Source organism: Opisthorchis viverrini (genome assembly GCF_000715545.1).
Source record: "Opisthorchis viverrini unplaced genomic scaffold opera_v5_16, whole genome shotgun sequence".
NCBI lineage: Eukaryota > Metazoa > Platyhelminthes > Trematoda > Opisthorchiida > Opisthorchiidae > Opisthorchis > Opisthorchis viverrini.
Window position 1 is genome coordinate 1877095 of NW_008751672.1, and position 22573 is coordinate 1899667.

General features: G+C 44.4%; 1 protein-coding gene across 1 annotated transcript in view; it reads right to left on the reverse strand.

The window, feature by feature from the left end:
• Window positions 1-10631: 10631 nt before the first annotated feature.
• Window positions 10632-22573, reverse strand: part of T265_01499 (hypothetical protein) — a gene marked incomplete at both ends in the record, with an annotated part of 47637 nt that continues 35695 nt past the window's right edge. The window contains 4 exons of the mRNA XM_009165540.1: window positions 10632-11253; window positions 12516-12921; window positions 16709-16788; window positions 18196-18326. Of these exons, the coding sequence (XP_009163804.1) occupies window positions 11054-11253; window positions 12516-12921; window positions 16709-16788; window positions 18196-18326 (817 nt within the window). The remainder of the gene's footprint in view (window positions 11254-12515; window positions 12922-16708; window positions 16789-18195; window positions 18327-22573) is intronic.

A 22573-nucleotide genomic window follows, 5' to 3' on the forward strand; every position in this document is an offset into this window, starting at 1 on the left:
CCAGCCAACCTGCCAGCATCCCACATAAATTCAGCCCTGTAATTCAAGATCATAGGCCATAGTGGTTTTTTATTGTTGGTTAGAACACCATACTGGAAACTTTATTCATATGCATAATATTCCTTCCGTTATACGGCAGACTAATCGCATTTTCTCTTATGGTAGAGCTATGCCCTGTTGAGAGGTTATCCTCCGGACCAATTTTCAGTTCCCGTTCTAGATGTGTACAGTTACTTCAAAGCGAGTTGGACGGTATAAGTTGGACAACTGTTACATCACGTTTTCAATTCTGTACAACTGTACCGAGCAAAGAACCTTTGACTGAGGTTCTACCATTAAGTAATGCGGGTAGCGCCTCCAAAAGTCACCAGATTTGATTGGCGTTTCTTGTGGTTCTTTGCAATAAAATTAGATTATTCTCTTGGTTGTGCTGTACATAGTTTGTCAGGAGTCCGTGATTTAACGCATCAATCCACTAGGCAAGCAGATACCACACAAATAGCGTTGCATGGTCTTTTGGTGTCAATAGGAGTTGTAAAATTTTCAGAGAAAACGTGCGCCAAATAGGTTAGTTTTCATAGTACCTGAATTTCTTGTGGTCTTTTATTCCCTAGTTGGTCACCTATGGAAAGGGACTATTTTCGCTCCGTCACCTCGGAAGGAAGCAACCGATCCGTACGTCCAAGAGATGGCTCACTGGCTAAGGAACGAGCTTACTGGCCGGAAGCTCCGTAGTTCGAACCCAACCCTGGCACCTCGACTGCTTCCGTCTAGGCTTGGGCAACCTGACAGCATCGCAGCTCTCGTGCTTCCTTCTGGATGCATGGCAGCTCGAAGCCCAATGGGTGCTACAGATTATCATACTTAGCTCAGTTATGTTCAAAGGAATTCCAGCTACACGAAATTTTCAGACAGCGTTTGCACTGACCGATGGTCAGGTAATCTTAGCGCAGGCAAATATTAACTGAACTCACTGGTGATCTCCTAACGAACGGACATTAATGCGCTAGTTTACTGGTTTTCTAGAGAGGACGCCCCTTGTAAGTCTGATACAGTAGTGGGACAGTGAGGCACCGACGTTGGAAACCGTATCTTGCATCACTTTTGGTAATGCCGACGCCATGGTATCAAGCCAACTAACCAAAGTTGTCAGTGAAGACTGACGCATTTACCTCGAACAGTGTATGCTCTCACAGGCTACCGCACTTCCCCAGCTAGCCAGGGAAACTGGATCAACTCGTTCTGGATCACTACTAGTCGGAACCCATTAATTTCATATAATACTCATAGGGTCTTGAGAAAACCCTGCTTGTAAGTACCGTAGCCACTGTGAATATTAGCAGGTAAAAATATAATTCCCATTTTGGTGGGTGGCTTCTTTTGAACTTCTTTGTACACGATCATTTGTTGTTACCCAATAATTCTTGCTTACCCAGTGCGTTCATTTGCTTATCCTCCTTTTGTATTTCCAATTCAGAATAAATCAGCCACACTTAAACCGAACACAACTAAACCGCTGTCGGTCAAATTGCTCACGTTGCCGGACTACTACATCACTGACTGTATCAGCCGGGCTTCTCAAACCATGGCCAAATGTGTCAAGGCATACACAGAATGGAAATCGAATAGCTAACCTGTTTTCATCGTTCTCCCTTTGTCACTTCCAACTAGTCGCATACTGCTTGTATGAGACCTGTAATTAGATGGTCTTAGTGGTGGTGTCGATGATTTCACAAGCTCCTTCCCGTGTGAGGTTCGAATGGCAATCTGAATATACTAATTACCCATCAGCTGTTGTTTGCTCTCCGCCTTGACTGAATAATTGTCCGTGTCGCTTAACTCGCTTAACCCGACTAAACACCGAAAGGAACACCGTCTCTTTTTCACTTTTTGTGATGCAGGACCTCCAAACCGTCTATGCACATATCTGCCTTCAGGTTGTATTCATCTATGTCGGTTTTCCACGATGTTCCGTACCTCTCTACTAACCACTCGTGTCTGGAGCCAAATCACCCTAATCAAACGAACATCATGTCGATTGGACGGACGTATTTTGAGTCGGACAGCAGGCCAAACGAAGGCACCCACTGGTTGGCCAGAATGTGAGCCAATCAGGAACGTCCACTTTTAGTTCGTTGCTTCTCGCCCAGTCACGAAGATTCTAGCTCAACCTTTTGAAAGGTATCCTGGTAATCTTATGAGTACGATTTCCCCTTGTCCTCATTATAGGCTTTCTGAAGACTACCGATACACCGTAGTGGGTGGAACAGCAAGCCAAGAATTGTCATAAGAGTTGCAATGTCGTTTGCAAGGCATAGCAACCGGCGAAAACCAAAACTCACAATGTCAATTTCAGCAGGGCTTTTCAGGTATTCTTACGCAGCAATTGAGGCGGTTCGGAGGGCTCAAACGAGGCAGTATGTGGGTGAATACGACTGAAACACTTGACTTCCGTATTCTTCCTCAGATGCCTCTGCCAGCTGGTTTACTAAACTTAATTCCAATGCTAAACTTGGACGAAATTTCGAAAGTGAGCTTGGCGACTCATGAAAATTTCTACTGTTGATTTCGAAACTGAAGGCAGCGGAACATGAGCCGTTCAGGAATTTTATGCTCCCTAAACTTCCTCACAACTTTGGTTTCGCCGCCATCAAGATCCTTGCCCAACTGTTCGCTATTAGCGTCTGCAGGTTACCAACAGGTATTTTGAAGGGCAGCGGAACATGAGCCCTAAACTTCCTCACAACTTTGGTTTCGTCGCCATCAAGATCCTGGCCCAACTGTCCGCTATTAGCGTCTGCAGGTTACCAACAGGTATTTTGAAGATTCCATATCTGTGCTGGTGTGGTCAACAAAAAATGTGAATGCTTCAAGCTCAACACCTAGACCAAGGGCCAGTTCAAGTGCCTCATCTTCAGTCACCACGTGATGCAGATATTCGAATCCATCTACTGAATCGCATTGAGCAGTAAAAATCCCATCCTGCGTGTGCAAAGCCTGGAAGCACAGTTGTTTCATCCTTGTTGGAATACATCAGAAATGCACACCACAAATTCTTAGCAGCATTCGGATCCAAGACTACACTACTCAACCCTGTTTGGCGCTATTTCCTTTATAATTGCGCGTTGATCGAACTGCTGATCAGCCACTCATGTTTGAACTAAGTAGATTCCAACTGATACCTAAAGGCTTCGCGTTCTAGTCGCCCCAGACATTCGTTAGATACGTATTACCGGCTATTCCCAGCGTGGTTGGAGTTTTTCCGTGTCGATTGGCTTCTCCACTCTAAGCTTAAACATTTGCCTACTAGTGAGTAGTCAAATTTTGTCGCGCTGGTCGGTCATTTCCAAACAACTGGTTCACTGGGTTGTGATGTTGCCTTGACCCAAGGATGGAATTTAATTAAAACAAATTGATGCTGACGCAGCACTCAATTAAATCCCAATGAGACCTTATGTTTGTGATATTACCAAGCGCAATTGCCACACCGCTGGGTTGGTCGTGCAATTCATTTAGGCGTTACGATAATTAGCTCTGGTCATCGGAGCGACGCGCCGAGGCTATCAGCCGCCCAGTTTGCAAAACATGTGATCTGCGAAAGGAAATAACCAAGTCAGCAGGTGGAGTGTATTTTGACGGGGAAAAGCTTTCTCACTCAATTAGGCGTTAGATAATTAGCTCTGGTCATCGGAGCGACGCGCCGAGGCTATCAGCCGCCCAGTTTGCAAAACATGTGATCTGCGAAAGGAAATAACCAAGTCAGCAGGTGGAGTGTATTTTGACGGGGAAAAGCTTTCTCACTCAATGCAGCTAACGATTTTGCTGTGAGGTGTTCACATGCAATGGAGTACCACTTAGATCCAGCCGCCTCGCAACATCCAGTAATCTTCCGAAAGATCGTGGTCTGAATCCTGGGTGTTTTCTGTCTTTTGAATGACCAACTACCGTACGTAAATCGGTAGTGATTGTGGCGGATTCAGCTGCTGAAACCAACAAAAAATGTTTTAGCTTGGTTGAGCTTACCACCAATTTGATGCCGTGAATTTCGTCTGTTGAACGGACTAGATAGACTTTCGTTGGGAGTTGAATTCTGCTACTACCCCTCTTGTGTGAACCGAGTCGAAACCCGGTGGTGATTCCACTGGATCCGTATCGTTACCTTCTACCAAAGCTAACCCAGTTTGATCTGATATGCGGCTTCATTACCGACAATTCTAGCAACATTTGTGACGATGCCACGTGTGGTAACGCAAAAAATGCGCCTCAATTGCAACCTCAGCTTCAGTCGATGACCTCATATGCTACAATGCATTGAATTATGATTCACCGTATGTGCTGCAAGAAAGAGATTGTGAACAACAAGAAAAAGATCGCCTGAGAGCGTGTTAGATAGCGCATAAACTGTTAGGGTTTGATACAAGTTGAGTTCCGTTATGGAATGGGTATTCCAAAATCACCTGATGGTATTTAGGCAAAATAAACGGAGGGGGCCAGTTGAATTTTAATTCGTTTACAATTAATCAGGGCGATTGTCTCGTTCTGCTGCCACGTTGAAGTGAGCCTGGTTTATGAAAGGTTAATTGTTTCGAAGCATGTGGAAGTTAAGAGTAGGATACACCGATTGCTTGTCTGATAGAGAAAAACCGATAGAGCCGTAGCTCTAGTGGTCCAAAAAAAGTTACAGTACGTCAAAACTAGTAGTGTTCATTGCGGTCGTAATAAACTCTCGGAGTTCGACTAGAACGAACTTCATCGATGGGACTTTCGCCTCGCTTTAGGTGAGTAGGAGACTAGGCATTTATAAGTTCGGCGCTTCTGAGTGCCGATCATTGATGTTTGTTTAGGATTTATCAGCAGTTTTTTTTTTAAATTCCTTCGATACATGTCTTATTCGATGAGTGCCAACTGAGCTCGACTTCTTTGCTCAAAACCAAGACCTCGGGTTGTGAGATAAGCTATCAGAGGTTGACTGGCGTGTGGAGTTATGATCTCGTCGGCACCCTGGCTAAAACACTTCAACTAAAACAGATAGCACATAATTAACACACAACAATGAATTACAGAATCAGAAAACGAACTTACACGATTTTTGTTCTTGAATTTCCGAGGCAAATCGTACGGACTTGATAAAAACACTGACTGGAGCATAAAAATCCTCATTTGGGGGTTTACCCCTGTCCAGATACTTTGGACATCCCACAACTCCAAGTTGGTTTGGATGGTTCACTTATAAACTTTTTTAGTCACATGCGAACATGAAATTCACCATTTAGGATATGTACCAGCAAAATCCTCAGAATATGTGCATATGACAGGATAACGCTTTGTGCAACGCAAAATCACAGTGTAGGCAAATTCTAAGCCCAACAGCGTTACTAGAGGTCTGGAACGAATGTAGCATCCTCATGCTCAACGAAATGTGGTCTGAAGGATTCAGTAAGTCGAATATGCAAAGGAACTCCGATAACACGGTCTGGCTTTTTCGGTTACACTATTGCACAAGCAGATAAAGTGGTGCACCACATGAACAATATGTCCTAGAGATAGGCGGGGTTGCTTGAAGCGCCACTACTGCAATTTCTAGTGGATTCAAAGTCAAGGCGGTAAACAAACTGCTGAGTCGCAAGAAGAAATAGCGGACACACCATAAAGTCACTTCATTTGAATGATAGCTTTGATCAAGATACAGCTGACGCAGTTACTCGGTCGGTAAGAAATAGACAATCGCCAAGTGAACAGTCGGATAATTCCGATTATCGGTACGATATTCAAGATATAGCAGCACATTTGCTTGAAGGAAGATCTACCCAGAAGTTTGCCGAAAACTCTCGGATAGCCCAAGACCGTTTTAACCCTTCCTGAGGATCATTTGATATCCATAGTTATCGAGTTTATGTCAACCCTAATCCCTCTTGAAGAGTATCATAAGCTAGGGATTCAGCTGGGATTTATTCCGTTAAAACGAAATCGTTGTGCACACGAATGTATTTAGCGACAAGCTAACGAGCTCTAAGATGGGCGAAAGCTGTAGTGGGCTGTCGAAGAGTTTTCAGCAGCTATGTGAGTAGTGCTCCTCCTGGAGATGTATAATTCCCCATTAAGTAGAAACAATCGTGTCCAAGAAGCGCACCCGGAATACCTATATTCTACATCACCCATACGATTTTCTTCATGGGCCCTACACAAATCGCTTGATATATCATCGACTGAATCACCTGAAGTCCAAACAAAAAAGTTGCAGGTGTTACCGGCTGAGGGATTTTGTAGATGCACACTCGCTCTCGTTAAGACTTTCGCCTGTCCTGACGCAATCAGTCTGGTGAGTCCACACCAAGGATGAGAAGCACTGGACTCGAGTTTTGTTCTTATCAGAGCTCCTCAGCAGTGCATACACCTGGCCATGTGGGGGTTGAACTCCGCACATCTGACATGTGAGGTGAGCTTGTTACCACTACTTAACTGTTTCAAATTTTGCAATATAAAAACCCCATAGGTTCAGAAACGCTCCTGAGAATCCTGCTTTGATCAATGGTTGAGTCTTTGTACCATGGTATACAGCACATGGTCCCACACTGGTTCACTCAGTGGTACCAGAAACGATCGGAAAAATGACTTGGTGGCATGCGACACAAATGTGAAAGGATGAACTTTCGAAAGTAATGGACGGAACATCTTTAACAAGAATCACATCTAAAAATTCAAAAACAATGAAGTTCACGGTCTGTGGTGTTTGCAGAATACCTTAACACTTGCGAAACGGATGTTGTACACAGGTGATTCCCTTCAGATTTTGGTGTCAGTCAAAAATCGGTTTACAACACCCAAATTAGTGGACTTGTATTTTCGCACTGAGAGTGATGAATGCATGAAATTCACGGAGTGTGGCGCAGTCACATCGCAATCTAAATCGCGCAGGGTAGGTGTATTCAGTCCAGACCTAAAACTGTCCCCCCATCATGGTGGTCGGGCCTGAGTGCTGCAATGATCCCGCGGGCTAAATTGGTTAGAATTTCGTTCCACAAGGTGCAACCATGCTAGGAAAGCCAAAGGGGAGCAGCGAGACCCCGTACTATGAGTAGTCGTGCTACGAGGCAGTCTGGGCTAAAATCGCACTGTCCTCCACGATAAGTGTGAAGACAGTAAGATGCTTCCCCCAGGCGACCAGCATGTCCATGTTTACGGAAGCAGCGATGCTGCTTTTCAACGAGGAAGGACGGGATGGAAAAGGTCGGCCCCAAAAACCGCACACTCCGATCGCCCAACGGCTGACCGTGACCGCCGGCGCATTATTCAATACGGTTGAAATACCTTCAAAACCAAAGCGCCAGGTGCTGCTCAAAAGGCATCTGCTGTGCGCAGCCGCATCGGGAGTGAGACGGCCTGCGCCTTGGGGTCAGCCCGGTACCTTACAGCCCAGTATGTCAGACTATTGAGTCATTGGCTCCGAAAAGTCCTCGAAGAAAACCCTAACAACCTCTGTCTGGCGGTCCACACTGTTTAGTCAGAGGCTAGGAGCAGGGTCCCCGAACAAAACCGTACATACTCCCGCTTCCTTGTGGGTCAAACTTTTGAGTCAAAGGCTCAAGGTGGGGTACCTCGACTCAACCCTCTTCGGCCTGGGCAACCGAGAAGTATCATTTACCCTTGCAGATCTTCGCCCACTGGTCTTCCCCATGATTCCCTCCCAACCAATTGTACAATGAAGTGCAATCAACCCATATTTCAACCCGCTAGCCGTTGTTCCATGTCTCAACAATCGCCCAGAAAAATAAACCAAAATAATTACCTACCAACCTCAACAATTTTGATCCACGTTACAGTCTTTAATGCAGGTACTCCATGTCAAATTGGGCAACAGGCTGAAACTTGCTGAAACCTTACTGTTATATCTGCTGATTCGTCAATCTGTGGTATCTGCTGCTGACCCGCTCCAGTGCCTAGTGTCGGACAGAAAAGACTCACAGAAGGGAACATAACAGCTGTATTCCGAACAAGCGAGTGAGTGCGAGAGCGCGTGAGCAAAAGTTACAACGGCCCCACGCTATTCAAAGGGGACTTTCTGACATTGATCCAGGCTGTCTGATAGGCCTTAATGAACACCCATCAACATCGATCGTGCCTCTATGAAAAGCCTGAACGCTGATCACATTCGGTCGTGCTTCTGTGGCGTGCATCGACACCCGTCGGCTTTTACTAAATTGATTGAATGATTGACTGGCCTGGATGCATGCTGGCTTTTCTATTGAGATTTTGGTGGAGTTTTAGGGTCTCAGTAGCTTCATGGCTTTCTGAGGTTACTTTCAGGAACTGATACTATTTGAAAACCTTTTAGTTTGGAATTCGTCGTACGAGGGCATTTTTCACGTGATTCGGGTATCACTCGCCGGTGCGCGACAGACTGTTTCCGGCAATCAATTGTCTATATGAACAACATTATCTTTGAGGACAGTCTATTTCTTTAAATCTGCTGGAAGTACTTTAAGTGCGAAATTATTGACGAGAAGGTCTGTGGTTCGAATCCAACTTACAGTACGAACTTCCACCACAAACCGATTTACTTGGAGGCTACCTACCACAAAACAATCATGGGCTCACTTGGACCAAATGGCTATCAGTCACCGATGGAGATGGGTACGCAACTTGACTCTGAGCACGCCATCGTGCGGGACCGCTTGGCGCTTCGCTTTCTGCCAGCACTACGCGTGCAGAAAGAAAGCAGCTCCGTTCATCAACTTCGACAAGTTGCAGTGGCTGAAGAATATCGAGCTGATCTGGCCAGAAAGCTATTGGCAACATACAGTCACGTGAACGACGAAGATTGCTTGAAGGATGAATGGGGGCAAGTCAAAGAAGCAATGCTCTCAGCTTTCAGAATTGTTTGCCCAGCCCATCTGACTCAATAAACGCTTCAAAATCAGTAGATCTTATTGCTGCCAGAAAGGCCATACCAGCAACTAGCGACTATGTTGGCGTACGCAGAACCCTCAAACACCGGATAATCAGGAGCTTCAAGAATGACAGAGAACGCAAGTAGATTTTGAAGGCCCAGGAGATGGAGAGGGCTTTCGCTGCAGGCAACAGCCGCGCCCTGTTCCAACCGATCCAATCACCGGGTCAAAAGAAGGCAGGTGTCAGTGAGGCGATAAGCAATTCACTCCCTCAATCGCTGACTTGAGCGGTGGGTTGAGCACTTCAAAGAACAGTTCAGCTAGTCTCCTTTAAAACAACCCTGAAAGAACCCCGAAAGCCAGAACGGAACAGCGACACCAGCCGGCCGTCAACAACAGAAAAACGTACAGCGACGTTGCAGCTCACGGAAGTGTTAGGGATATCATAATCCCTAAAAACCATTTGTTTGTTGAATTACATCCAATTTGTTTTGCGAAAATTTTAATTTCAATTTTTCGTGCATCTTGGAAATTCTCCAAGAGACCGCGCGTCTCCCCAGCTGGCTAATTGGACTTTGTTTGCTAATGCATCTATTGCTATCCAAGGTCGTCCAAAACATACATATTCGGTACTGTTCACGTTGTACGTTGCATTTGGTTGAGGCCTCAAAAACCTCTACTCCGAAAGTCCGGTCCTCTTCTTCCTTCTGTGATACGAGTGGTTGGGCTCGCGCCGAAGCTGGGGATTTGGGAGCGCATTCTCACGTCGTGTATAGCAGCTTATTGTGCCCGTTCAGACCGTAACATTAGGATACTCGGCACTGGTACATCCCTCCATACTTTGTTGAATAAATACGTGGAGTATTGGTGTTTTTCCGAAAGATGTGAAAATAGGTAAAAATGCGGAAAGCTTCAGTATACCATTTCACGTATGCGTTACCTTCGACAAACTGTCATTCGTAAGTTAGCTGTTCATTGATGATACATGACACTTGATGCCTTCCAAATGACATCAACAATTTTTATCTAAAATGAATTAAAAACGACCAAAACTAGTGGGTATTACTTCAGATGCAATTTTTATTCAGTAAGGCATTACATATAGAAATCTTCTTTCATCACCTCACTCCTTTTTAGATCCCCAGAAGAATCGGCCAGTGCGCCGGTTCAACCCTGTGTGATCCGCTCTTCACCCAATGCCATTTCCATCAACTTACGTCTTCTTTCTTGTTCACAATAAGACATCGATGAACCGCGTATTGTTCAACGTCTGTAGCCAGTGCTTCAAAACACGCAACATTGAACTCATGTCATTCGTCGGCTGCTGACTTATGGCATGGGCTAGCAACCTTAGAGTTGCGAACCCGAAATATGGTCACTAGCATCACTGAATTTGCATTTTAAAATGGTTTATAACATAAGCCTTGTTTACTAGTGCAAGAATCAGACAGATGATGAAACAGAATCTGACGAAACCGGGTATACAGTACTGGTCGGTGGGTACGCGACACTGCGGTCAGAAGTCGCGAATCACCAAATAAAAGGTGATTCCCCCCTACCCATGATGAATTTTAATGAGGACCATGGAACCGACTTTTCCGAGATCCAACCATATTTTCTATATGCTCGGTTCATTAAGAATACAAGGCAATTAGTGATAGTCTCCTTACTGCACCCTGTGGTACTTTTATATCTCGTAGTTCACATCTTCACCTGGGGCTACTTTGAAAACATAATGCGCCAAAACAAGTGAATATTGTGACCAAGAGCAAAAGTTATTGACAATATAGAATAAAAAGCACTGAAATAGATAAAAACAGGGCAATAAAAACTAACCGGTTGACATAAGCATACATGCCACTGGGATGAACGATGATGAGTAGGACAGATGAGAAAATACCAGTCCATCAACCACGGTAAACATAGAAAGACGTGGTCGAGGCGAAAATACTAGGAAAAAGACGGGTAGCGTTGAAGACTGACGTGCGCCGAATCGTGGATCAGAATTAAAAAAAAACAAGCAAAGGAAAGAAAGGATTGACGAGCAATCGAGAAATGCTAGTTTCTGGAGATTGCGATGGCTTGGAGTGAACTGGGTAGGCAGACAACGACTAGCGTTGGTAAGTACAACATAAAGGCTGAAAACACGGTCGGGTACCAAGTAGTTAGCTACATTGACCTGGTTGTCCGACCTCAGCTAAGTCAGCGCACCGTGAGAATACATGACGACGGCAAGGTTGATTCGTAAAGTGTTGACTGGTCGATTGCATAATTCTTTGGCGCATTTCACGGATTTTTAGCTGCAACGTTTGTCTGTTTGGGAAGTGGGTCAGATGGCGTTGCTGGAAATTGGTGGTAGTTGATACTGCATGGTCGGCGAGTGGAGCAAAAATAGGAGGGACGTTAATAATATGTATAGTTAACGTGGGGCTATGACAGATGTAATCGGACCCCAATGATAGAGGAGTCCGAAACAAAGGAATACCCGAAAGGAAAGACTAAAATCGTTCCCTCAACCAAGCAACGCTCTTTAACCCAGATAACTAATGATACCAGGATGTATGCGTTGTAATTAGCTTGTAGGTTCTAAAAAATTGCAGCGAAGCTTGTTTGGCTCGATCTACATGTAAAGTGCTTGAGTTCGGCAATTGGGCGCAACAGTTCTGGGATGGTGTGAACGAAACAAACTAGCTGGAGGGGAGCAAGAGCGTAGACTCGGATATATACGGTGGGGTTTTAGATCCGTAAGCATTATCATCATTGTTACGTATTTACGCTGCTACTGCCTCTTTACTAAAAGTAACTTAATCATGCGATGAAAAATGAGCAAACTAGTTACCTAACTTCCGTTACCGTTAACGAAGTTCTCCGCATCAACTAATTAAACTAAGTAGTTGCACAGGCTGACAGGATCAGATTACCAGAGCAATCGCTTGGACTTGTTATCGGAGTGGTTAGTGAAATAACGGGCATTCCAGTCAGCCAAGGTGGGCATACACATGCGGACGAAGCCTTTCCTGCCTCGGGAACTTGGATTTTACGCATTGACAGAAGATTACGGTAAACCCGGTAAATATGACGTTACGATCCACGCACCGGAACAAAACTTCCGTTGAAAGCTGTTTTTATCGTGCAATCGTTCCGGCGCAACACCCTTTCAGTGCATATCTGCTACGCCACCTGGAAGAGCCACGAGATATGGGAATCTACCAGGTCACTCAAGCCTAGACAGGGGCGTTGGAGTTTTTGAGGCTGACTTCGAACCATGGAACTTTCAGTCAATCAGTTCGTGCCTTAAGCACTGAGCTATCTGGAGCTCATTACTAGCAAAAGCCGGGATCTAAGGCAAGAATAGTATTCACTAAAGGCCAAGCAACGACAGCTACCGTTAAGAGGAACAGGCACGAGAATCAGTGTCCTTTGTTCTGGAGAACTGGGACGGCAAACTCATGAAGCATTACTGCAGATTGTGATAGTCTTATTGAGGGATTTTACTATAAACAGCAACCCTCCCCAAAGACGGCCTACAATAACAGTCCGCGTTAAACTGGTTGTCGATCAGGTGACTGTTGACATGTTCACGGAACGTTCCAATACACAGATGACGATACACAAGCAGAGACGAACCGGATGGAAACAGACCATGCTCTTGAAATAACTCCAAAACGAGTTTGCGGCGCATGGCTAGATGAGTTCTGGATGGAGTCAATTTGCGTCCCATTGTCGGATTAACAGCACTACAGTTCTTCACATCTGTAGAACACTGCTGAGATTTGGGTGCTAATGGCTGAGGTTGTCGAAGATACGCAGCACTGTTTGGAGGGGTGGACACACAAGACCCGGACGAGTTGAAACGGTGACCGTGATTGCGGCGTTGCGTGAGACCAGATTCAGGTGTATCGTTCTCCTGATCAAAAGACTGGAGTGACTGAGGAAAATCGGCACCAAAAAACACGTTTTCCATCCGAATGTCATATGGGGAAGGGCCCAGACTTGTATCACAATGATTCAAGATTTCGGCAGATTGAGACTCCTGGATGGAAAAAAAGAAAGCAAGGTAAAACAACTTGACAAGAAGCTCGCGATCCATTGACATATATTGTATAACTGTGAATCAAGAAGTTACAACAATAGTGTAAACCATATCAGACGCGTGAAGCTTGCGAAAGACGCATTATGGTGTCACTGCACTGCAGCGAAAACACTTGATATAAATTACTGAAACGACCGTTGTTAATAAAATGAATTTCAGTTGAAAATGCGGACTTGTTTAATTGGCAGAAAATTATTAAAAACCAAATCACTAACTGGAGATGGGTGCTAAGCGTTATCGATCTGGCACAGTTCTATCTTATTCAGTACTTGTCCCCCAAAACCTGTGCTGGAGGATCTTCCGTACCATGAGGCATTTCATTTGAGTTCGAAAGCACCAACTCCCTTCCCCCTGTCCGCCTTTATTCTTTTCTTCACAATAAGGTTTTCATGGTTGCACGGCAGCGAAACATCGGGGTTGAACACTGATGTCATGCTGTCGATGATGATGATGATGATGATACCCATACTAACAGAATACACTCTACCTGCAGGACAAGGCGGATTAACCCTTATTCAAGCCGTTAACAGACTCAGAGAGGTAGCATTGCAGTGTTTTCTCTGTGCGCTCCTTGGTGGCGTAATTTCCGCCGCACTTATGGTACACAAGTATATGGTTAAACATGTACGCATTAATCCTCTTACCCGTTCACTGGCCCGCGCAAACCGCCGGTGCACTCAACTCGATGATCACTCATCCGGAATCAGTCACTAATGGATTACACTTAGGTTAATCTGTTATGTGTATTCTCTAGTTAGGCGCCAATTAACTGTGTAGTGTCCAACTGGTGTTCTGGGAAAAAAATTCCCGGAACCAGATGAGTTTGGGAAATAAACTCCTCTTTGGGTGGAACGTCTTATATACCACCAATCATTTAGATTCCTGGTGTGCATAACCAAACGTGAGAATGTTAGACAAGATCGTATCAGCGAGACAAGCACGTGACTGCAATTGATTAACTTGGAAGACCTGGATTATTAGCCGGTTGAATACTGAGTAGCAGTCTGAAACGCCTGGCTTACATCCCTCTAGTGGAACTCCCCTAAGCGAATGGATTGAATTAACTAGTTTTCTATAACCTCAAAGGGTCTGTCACAGGCACACCACATAAGTGGTGTGAGAATTTAGCCTCGGATACACATAACATCGTCAGTTGGAATGTTCACTTCAGGTGAAATGTAACATTTTATCCTATCCTCGTGAACTTTGTTGGAAGACATACGGGATCCAAATGAAAACAGATCAACCCAGTACATAGTGCATGGGGGGCAGTTTGTACTGGTCACCTCTCCACAATAAGAAATCTTGGAGCCCCTACAGCTATATTATCGAAGCGGAAAGACTGTATTCGTACTCTGAATGAATAGAATATGTGAAGTAAGTTATCACCATAGGACTAATAAGTCGTCAGAAGGCGATTAGCTTTTGCGGGCTAGAACCATTTACTGATGCTTAGATCCCCTGGTTTGGTCTCACCCTTTAAAAGTGTTGGTTTAGACGTAATATACTACTCATAAGGTCGCTGAAAATTCTTCGACAGCTCACGACCGGTTTCGCCATTCTTGGGGCTCATCAGGTGCTGTCGTTGCTATTCGCCTTTCGGAATTGGAATCGCGTGAACCCCCACTGCGCCTAGTTGGGAGCGCTGCAAGATATGGCTGATAATCGATGTCAATGTTCTTGTTGTCAGTTCCTATCCAGATTGCCAAGTGTCTTGAGGTGTAGGCACCTCGAAATGACTGTGGTAGGCTCGTACTAAATCCATTCCTCTTCCGCCTTTATTCTTTTCTTCGTAATAAGGCTGTCAAATAAATCATGGTTGTGTAGCCTAGAAGCGTGGGTGTTGAACACTGATAAGTTGCTGATTATGATTATAACGGTCACCAGTTGAACCCTTCATTAACGCTTATCCAATAGTTCGGCTTTCAGCAAAAATGTTGTAAGCTGGGTAGCGGTACCTTCCCGGACGACATCAGCAGCTACCTCGTACATCCAACTCAGTTGAGAATTTGGCGACGTCATTCTTAGCGGCTCCCACCGAGACTCTACAATAAACACCAAAATTGTGGCAAACCTACTGCTATGACGATAACGAATTGTGTACTTCTTGACATAGCCACCAATTACACACCAAGTTTGAGTGACCGCAATCACACATGTCATCAGACTAGCGTAACCTCTAACAGGGCATAAACAGCAGATTGAAATAAAAAGTAGAAGAAAGGTGATATGAAGTGGAAAGTCTGGTGTTTCTATAATCTGACAACTCGTTTTGCAGTTCAAGGATTCTGGCCACATGATTTAACCCTCGTAATAAGCATGTCGTGTGAGTTGTAAAAAGGAAGACGCCTCAGCGAGTGGCCAAATGTCACGAGGACCAGGTTACCCCCGAAAGTAATTGACACATAATACAATCAAAACTATCAGTTAGAGACTGGGCTGAGGAAACACAGGGCCCACCGTGGTTTACCAGCATCACACAGCTTGGTACATCCGTACTGCACCCCACATCAGCCTGTGCGACCACAAGGAAAAAGCGATTATGGCCAAGACAGACACGAGAAAGGACGCTCGTTTTCAACGACACCGAAGCGAGTAGTTGAGCAATAGCCCAAGGCAGTAATGGGGGGGCATATAGCTGCGTTGCGCCCTTGTGAAACGAAATGAGACGTGAATGATTTTCACGTCAAACGAATGAAAATAAGCTTTGCTGAAGGAACAGTTCGGAAAATCATTTAACATTTACAGTGATCCACCATAAGTTGACGTTGAACGGTTATACTGAGTGAGTCAATCACTTGAAACTTCCCACGTCGTATGTTTTGAACAAGAGTGAAAACTTCAAATGGTACATCAATAACAGGGATGATAACACAGCAAGGAGCCGATTGATTGTGAAGACTTTTTATTGTGACACTTGAATTTGTGGTTTGGGAATGCGCTCTAACTTTTGAGCCCCAAAGAAAAATGACTTTCACAACACACGATAAATATAGGAAGGCATCAAGATGCATTTGGACTCCAAGAAATAACATTTTACGTTGAACGGCAAGCTCTCTTGGACAAACATAATCGAGATCCGTTAAGCAATAACGAGAGAATAAAATGTGTTAGAATGGAAATTGCTCGAGAGACAGAGTTTCAAGTACGTCAACTAGATGAATGTCGATTTTTTAGCGTGACGAGGAGGGCAACTTCTGCAAAAACGGAGCAGTCCATCTAACATAAATGAAGTGAGTGAGAGATCTTTCGCACGCATTGTGTAGGCTTCTATCAATAGAAGAGTTCAAATATCCATAAAAGAAGCCATTCTTGAGATTTTGTCATTAGCAGAAGCAGCAACATCGCTAAACGCGCAATAGGACAACCTAGATAGAAGCACCATTGCTACCTATCTCTGGCCAAGCGCAGGGGACCTCATCACAGAAAGTGGCTTGCATCAAGAGCTCCCAAACGTTTCGTGATACATTTCAGTTTCTTCTGCCAGGCCATGCATTGCATTCCAAAATCTCAACCTTTAATTTTACAAACAGATTGAGAAAAGCACACAGTTCGCTTATCATCCTACGAAACGAGAGAGAAGAGGCCAGGGGAAATCGCGCACCGTCAATGGATCTGACCAAACATTAACAAGGAAGGTTCAGTAAAAAAACGAATTAAGACTGATTAAGATATGATAGCATACACGAAACGAGGTGCTGTCAGCTCTAGTAAATCGTCAACTTACTGCACTAGTGTGATTCGACACCAAAGGGGCTACATTCGTAGTCACAGGAAACTGATCGTTCGGGAGTTTTGTTCTAAGCCCTGAACAAAAGGGAGGGAAACGACTCATCATGTGGATATTGTCAATTTAATGTGACTCCTTGAAAAAAAACTAAACCCCATGTATCAAAACCAATAGGAAAATTACAAACGGTGTGAGGACGAAAAATCATGATATTTGAAAGCCTCAGTGATGAAAAAACGCATTATTGTCGTAGATCAATTGTGCGAGAGGTGAAGTATTCCAGTTGTCTCAGAGCGGCTGGCTTAACATGAATGCATGTCCAATAATATCGGTATAGAACCTTTTGAAATCCGCAGTGCTGCTGGTGAATTAGCCATGGGAAAGCTAGGATACTGGTTTGTAGAGAAATCACTAATGATGATGTACACTCTACGCAAGCATTCACAAAACCAACAAGAATCTGACTTATACAGTCATCTACATACCCATCTGGTTTTGACGACATACTTACCTGGAACCCAGCTGGAACCCTCGTTTATGGTTTTCCTAATCCCAGGCTGTTGAAGAGTTTTCAGCAACCTTATGAGTAGAGCATTACGTCTATAAAACCGGAATCTGGTTCGTGTAAGCCAACAAATCCACTTTCGTTCATCAGTGGTGCATATCCTTCGGCGTGCCAAGATTTTAATCCCGACTCGGAAACGCCAGAAGAGTGTGTTATCACCACTCCATAGGCGCGTGCCGGACGCACGTCAGAACAGGACTGGCCAAAAGAAAGTCATGTATCACACTACAAATGCTGCAACCACCTAAAATTAGTTACGCAGATGGACGTTAGAATGATTCTTATCCGGCGGCTATTCGATTTTCTACAGATTTTTTTTTCAGTTTGTATCTAAGCTAAAGCAATTACGGCTAGATTGAAATTATGTATCACACTGAAAGGGCACTGAGGTATTGGTTGATAGCAACAACTTTCAATGATAACTCGTTACATGTAAATACTGCAAGCGTACTACATCTGTGGGAGGAAAAAAGTGTGTATTCCTTTCTTCTATTTTTATGTTGTACAGTGCGATTCCATGCTTCTTGTTATTTTGTTTATACTACCCCTCTTGTTTTTCATCTGACCACAAACAGTTCTTTGACCTTACCATCGGATGTGTTGTTTAAGTTCATACGTGATTTCGCTAGCTTGTAAACACGTGGCCTCGAGTAGGCGTGGACTTTGATACCCGTTAGGAATTAGCAGTTCCTAAAACGGTGTATAGAAGCCGGCAGAGTCCCACGATTTGAGGTTTGTGAAGTTTTATCATTTTATTATTGTACTTATAGTACCGCATCTGTAGACAAACCTTCATTTGAAAGATTTGGCCTTTGGGGTTTTGCGCGTAACTCGACGTGGTCCAACAGATTGCTGGGACCAGTCAATAATGAGAAAGAATCCAAATACACAATCAATCAAACGGATGGGCGAAACTCACGCTTGTGTGTCACCTCGCAAGGTAAGAAAGGTCCGGCCGAACAAGCTTTCCTAGATGCTGGAGAAGCGGAAGTAGGTTGGAATGGAGGTAGATTGGACAGGCGATCACGGATGTCGATCGAGGCCATCAACCTATAGGGAAAAGCAGAAAACTCAGGGTAGGAAAGATTCTAGGTCAATCAGTAAACGTCCATATCTTCTAAGCTTAAACGCAGGACGGACGACCAAAGTCCCGCAACAGTCTACCTATTCTAACCACAAGTACCTTCAAGAAATCGGGAGCAGTTGCTTAGGGAACATAGACCGAGTGAGATACTCGTTCCCGATCTTGTTCACAATCTCCGTAAGGTTTGCGTTGGGTTTGGCTTCCCTCACGTTTCGAAATTTTATGGCAAGGGATCATCAAAAACCTGCAATTTCTCAAACCGTCCATATTTACCAAATCTATCCTGCACCCAGTGCCTACTACATGTCCTGCCGCTGCTGAGTCTTTGACTATCGCCTGATATTCATTTACGTTTCTCGATGGTCTAATAATGCATCGCTTATTCTCGAATTCTCGAGTAATTCAAAAATCCGCGGGTGGAAGTGCAGAATGAAGATCGTGTTTGGGAAAACATTGTACTCCACGGCTCGTTGTTCTAGACAACCAACAGAAAAGAGGAAGCCATCTGCTGGTTAGCATAACGCAGTAAATTTATCAGATAAGCCCTTAAGTGACAAAGAATGTTTTCTGCTAGAGAAAGGATTGAATTGTGCAGTAAGTAAAGGAGTCATAAGAGCAGAAGAGATCATTTCTAGTGTCGAGGCCACGTTTCAGAAGCCTCCTTCAATGAGAGCGGAGAAATTACGCACACACTCGGTCACATTCCCTAAGTCCCAGCACCAGCACAGCGAAAAACTTTAAAGATATTAAACATGTAGACAGTATGGTAATTACAGAGGCAGATAAGGGTAGGGCCAAGGTCGTCATTAATAAGAGTGACTCTGAAACAAGTTAGTAAAGGGGTGATCACGTCAATAATGAATAAGAATAAGGATGAAGCTGGAAGGTAGTTGGGATCGATGATAAACCCTCAAGGGTAGGGTAAGTGGCATCGATTGTACTCAAAAAGTGCAATCCAATCACCATTTTATGGGTTACAAAAAAATCCCAAGCAAGGTGTCACCATGAGACCAATAGTGGATGGCATGGTTTCACCACTACATGAGCTGGCCAGATTTCTGGCAGGTATCCATAAACCGCTTGCCGTTAAGTCACCCACACACATCCAAAATACGTATGACTGCTAAAAAATTAGCTGTGTTCCAGTTGGAGCTATACGAAGTTCTTGTTAGTTTTGACGTCAACTCGATGTACACGAATGTCCCTAAAGCGAACATCCTGGAAGTAGCAAGAAGGCTGCTACTGACAGACGCAATTCTCCGGAGGCGAGATAGTTGAAGGCATATGATTAAACATTGGTCACTCTGTTTTGACTCAGTTGTATACGCGCTTTAGGCGGATGTGACTGTCCATCAAGGGTTTTCTGGCGTTCCGTAAATGACACGTTCACCGTGATTAAGCGTTAACGAATTCTTTCAATATCTTATACTTTGGACCCTCACATCAAGTTTAGCATGAAGTTAGAGTCCACGTCGAGTAGACTACCTTTCCTTGACTGCATGACACACAAGAGCGGGGGGAAGTAAAAACCACTATCCACCGGTATTCAACAGACAGTGGTGCGGTTTTAAACTACTCCCAAACACACCCAAAACTAGTATATGCTAGTACAGTTTCAACAATGTTTCGTAGATTGAAAGCATCGTGAATAGAAGAGGTCGACCCAAGGGGCAGCACAGCTTGAGGTGAAGAAAGGGACTACAAGACAGCGGATACCAAATGGGTCTAATTAGGCGGTAATTAGGATGGGTATTGGTGCCAACACCAAAACTCAACAAGGAGTGGATCGGAACAGCAGTCAATCAACACAAAACACCTGAAATCATTAGAGGGATGGCGAATGCGACTAACATTAGAGTAGCATTCCAGAAGAGAAAGACTTTGACCTCAGTAGTGGTGCAGTTGAAGGATCGCCGTTCAGTTAATCGGACTAGGAACTATACAGAATAAAATGTGACGACCGTTCAGAGGTTTATTTAGGTCAAACAGCCAAGAAATTGCATACCAGAATAGGTGAGAATAAGTTATGAATTAACAGACCACCGAGTAACATCAATGAATATCAGGCGATAGTCAAAGACTCGGCAGAAACTAGACAGTAAGGAATTTGGAACACAGTTTGGTTTCCTGAATTTCTTAGAACTGGAACAACCTGGTAATCTATTCACTTGGGGCTTTTGTGTCAAAAGTGAAGAGTTGCCATTTCTGAAATGATGACTACCCAATCGGTCCCAAACTTGACTGAAAAATAACCTATTCCAGCAGCGAAAAGAAGAGGGAAAGTGGGACAGGGAGGCCAGGGGGACCCGGTGCTCGTCCATGTCAAGCATTCTCAGGTGCCTACATCTCCAAGCGCTTAATCAGACAGTCTGGAAAGATACTGACATCGATCAGCCGCCATTTCTTGCAACGTTTTCAGCCAAGCGTCAAGGGAATGACGGGAATCCCGTCCTAAAAGGCAGGCCGACTACTTGTACCGGTACGACTGCTCCGTTCCGTACTTGTGACAGAAAACAGTGCTGCAAGTGACCTTCAGGCAAGCAGTGCACAAAATGAAAAACTAATTTAGAATTCAGCAGTGGAGATACATAAAAACTAGTTCTAAAGTAGCATAACGATCACCACAGAAAATCTTACACATGCTGTCTCGGTGCAGACATCTTGATAATGACCATATTACAGGAATTAAAAGGCAGCTGAAAATGCACATCGCAGAGTATATAAGAAAAGCTGATTGTATATCAAGTCACTCAGAGCTCCAAGGTCTCCCTTATTTCTTAAACAGGTTGGGTCAGCTGGGTGAAGGATGTTGCATGGAACAGCTCACGCTGAACAAGTGACGTCTTAAACCATACTGGCTGCTTAAAAGGCCCACTTCTCGATATTACTAAAAATTTGAACCATCTACCACGGTCATCTCAATCTTTTGTGTAGACGACATTACCATACCCGCCAACGAGAGCTGAAGTTCGAAAGACGACAAATGAACTAAGAAGGGTACCGGGGGAGAAGCAACACTCGTCGAAATATGCAAATTGGGAGGACAAACATAAGAGGATGAAGATTTCCACGTGATCGCCACAATCGCGAAAACAAATAACCTCACACCATTGTCCAGATCCAAAGAAAGTCGACAGAAAACAGGCCTTTGTGGACGGAACAATCTTCTCCGTCATAGAAAGTCCAGGCAACATTGAACTCAGCCGCCTGATACTAATGTCCTGGAACGAATACCCCTAAAATCCAAAGCGGACGCAACACGACTGATATTATCTTTGTAGCGTGTCAACTAAAATAAAAATGCTGAGAACGTTACACGCTAGGTTTACGAAATTCATGAGTCTTTAATTCGGCGAACAGGGGCATCGCATGTCATACCAGGGTTCGAGTGCGTACCCGTGGAACCACTTTTGCAGAGCATGAAACGGGCACCAGCGTAAGCGACCAAAACTTTCTGCAAATTCTGACGCACTCTGGATGCGCCATTGGCAACCGGCATTCAGCCAATACTGGGTCACGATTGACTGTTGGGTCCAGACTTTCGACCAATCGGATCTCAGTGTGATGCCGGACCGGCAATCTTCCCGGCCAATCTTGCGTGGGATAGGCTTGTCGGCCCTGGCAGCACCTGACTGCGACCGCCCAACGGAATCATTAGTTGATACCGAAGACGACTAACCGACCCAGTGTCGTCAGGGCGATCACCCCCTTAACTCCGAATGTTTGATGATCAAAGACAAACTGCACGAGTCAATGATCCGATGATGACTGCATCCCTTTTGTACATTCGGAGGAGATCAAGCTAGTAACTACAGCGTTTGCTTTGGGAGTATCTAGGCTTGATAGAAGTACAAGTTCCATTGAAACGCTTGCCTTTTATCAGCCTTCCCCTAGGCTTGCAGTAACACACAACATGTACTCAAACTAACGGAAACCCCTTTTCACAGAGTTGACGCTGAACTCTTCTCGATTTAACAATTCAAGTACAGCATTCGGTTGCCCATACCGTTTCGGGCAAACACAACCTGTCGCAATGTGTTATTGCATTCCTTATTGTAATTAGACACCATACCGACGGTACACTAGACTGTCTGACAAATTTCATCTACAATGCCTGTGCAAAATATTTCGAATTCAGCGGTCAGATCGAATCACGAACGTTAAACTTCCTAAGCGAATTAAAACCAATCGAATGGAGTGAAACTTGATACAC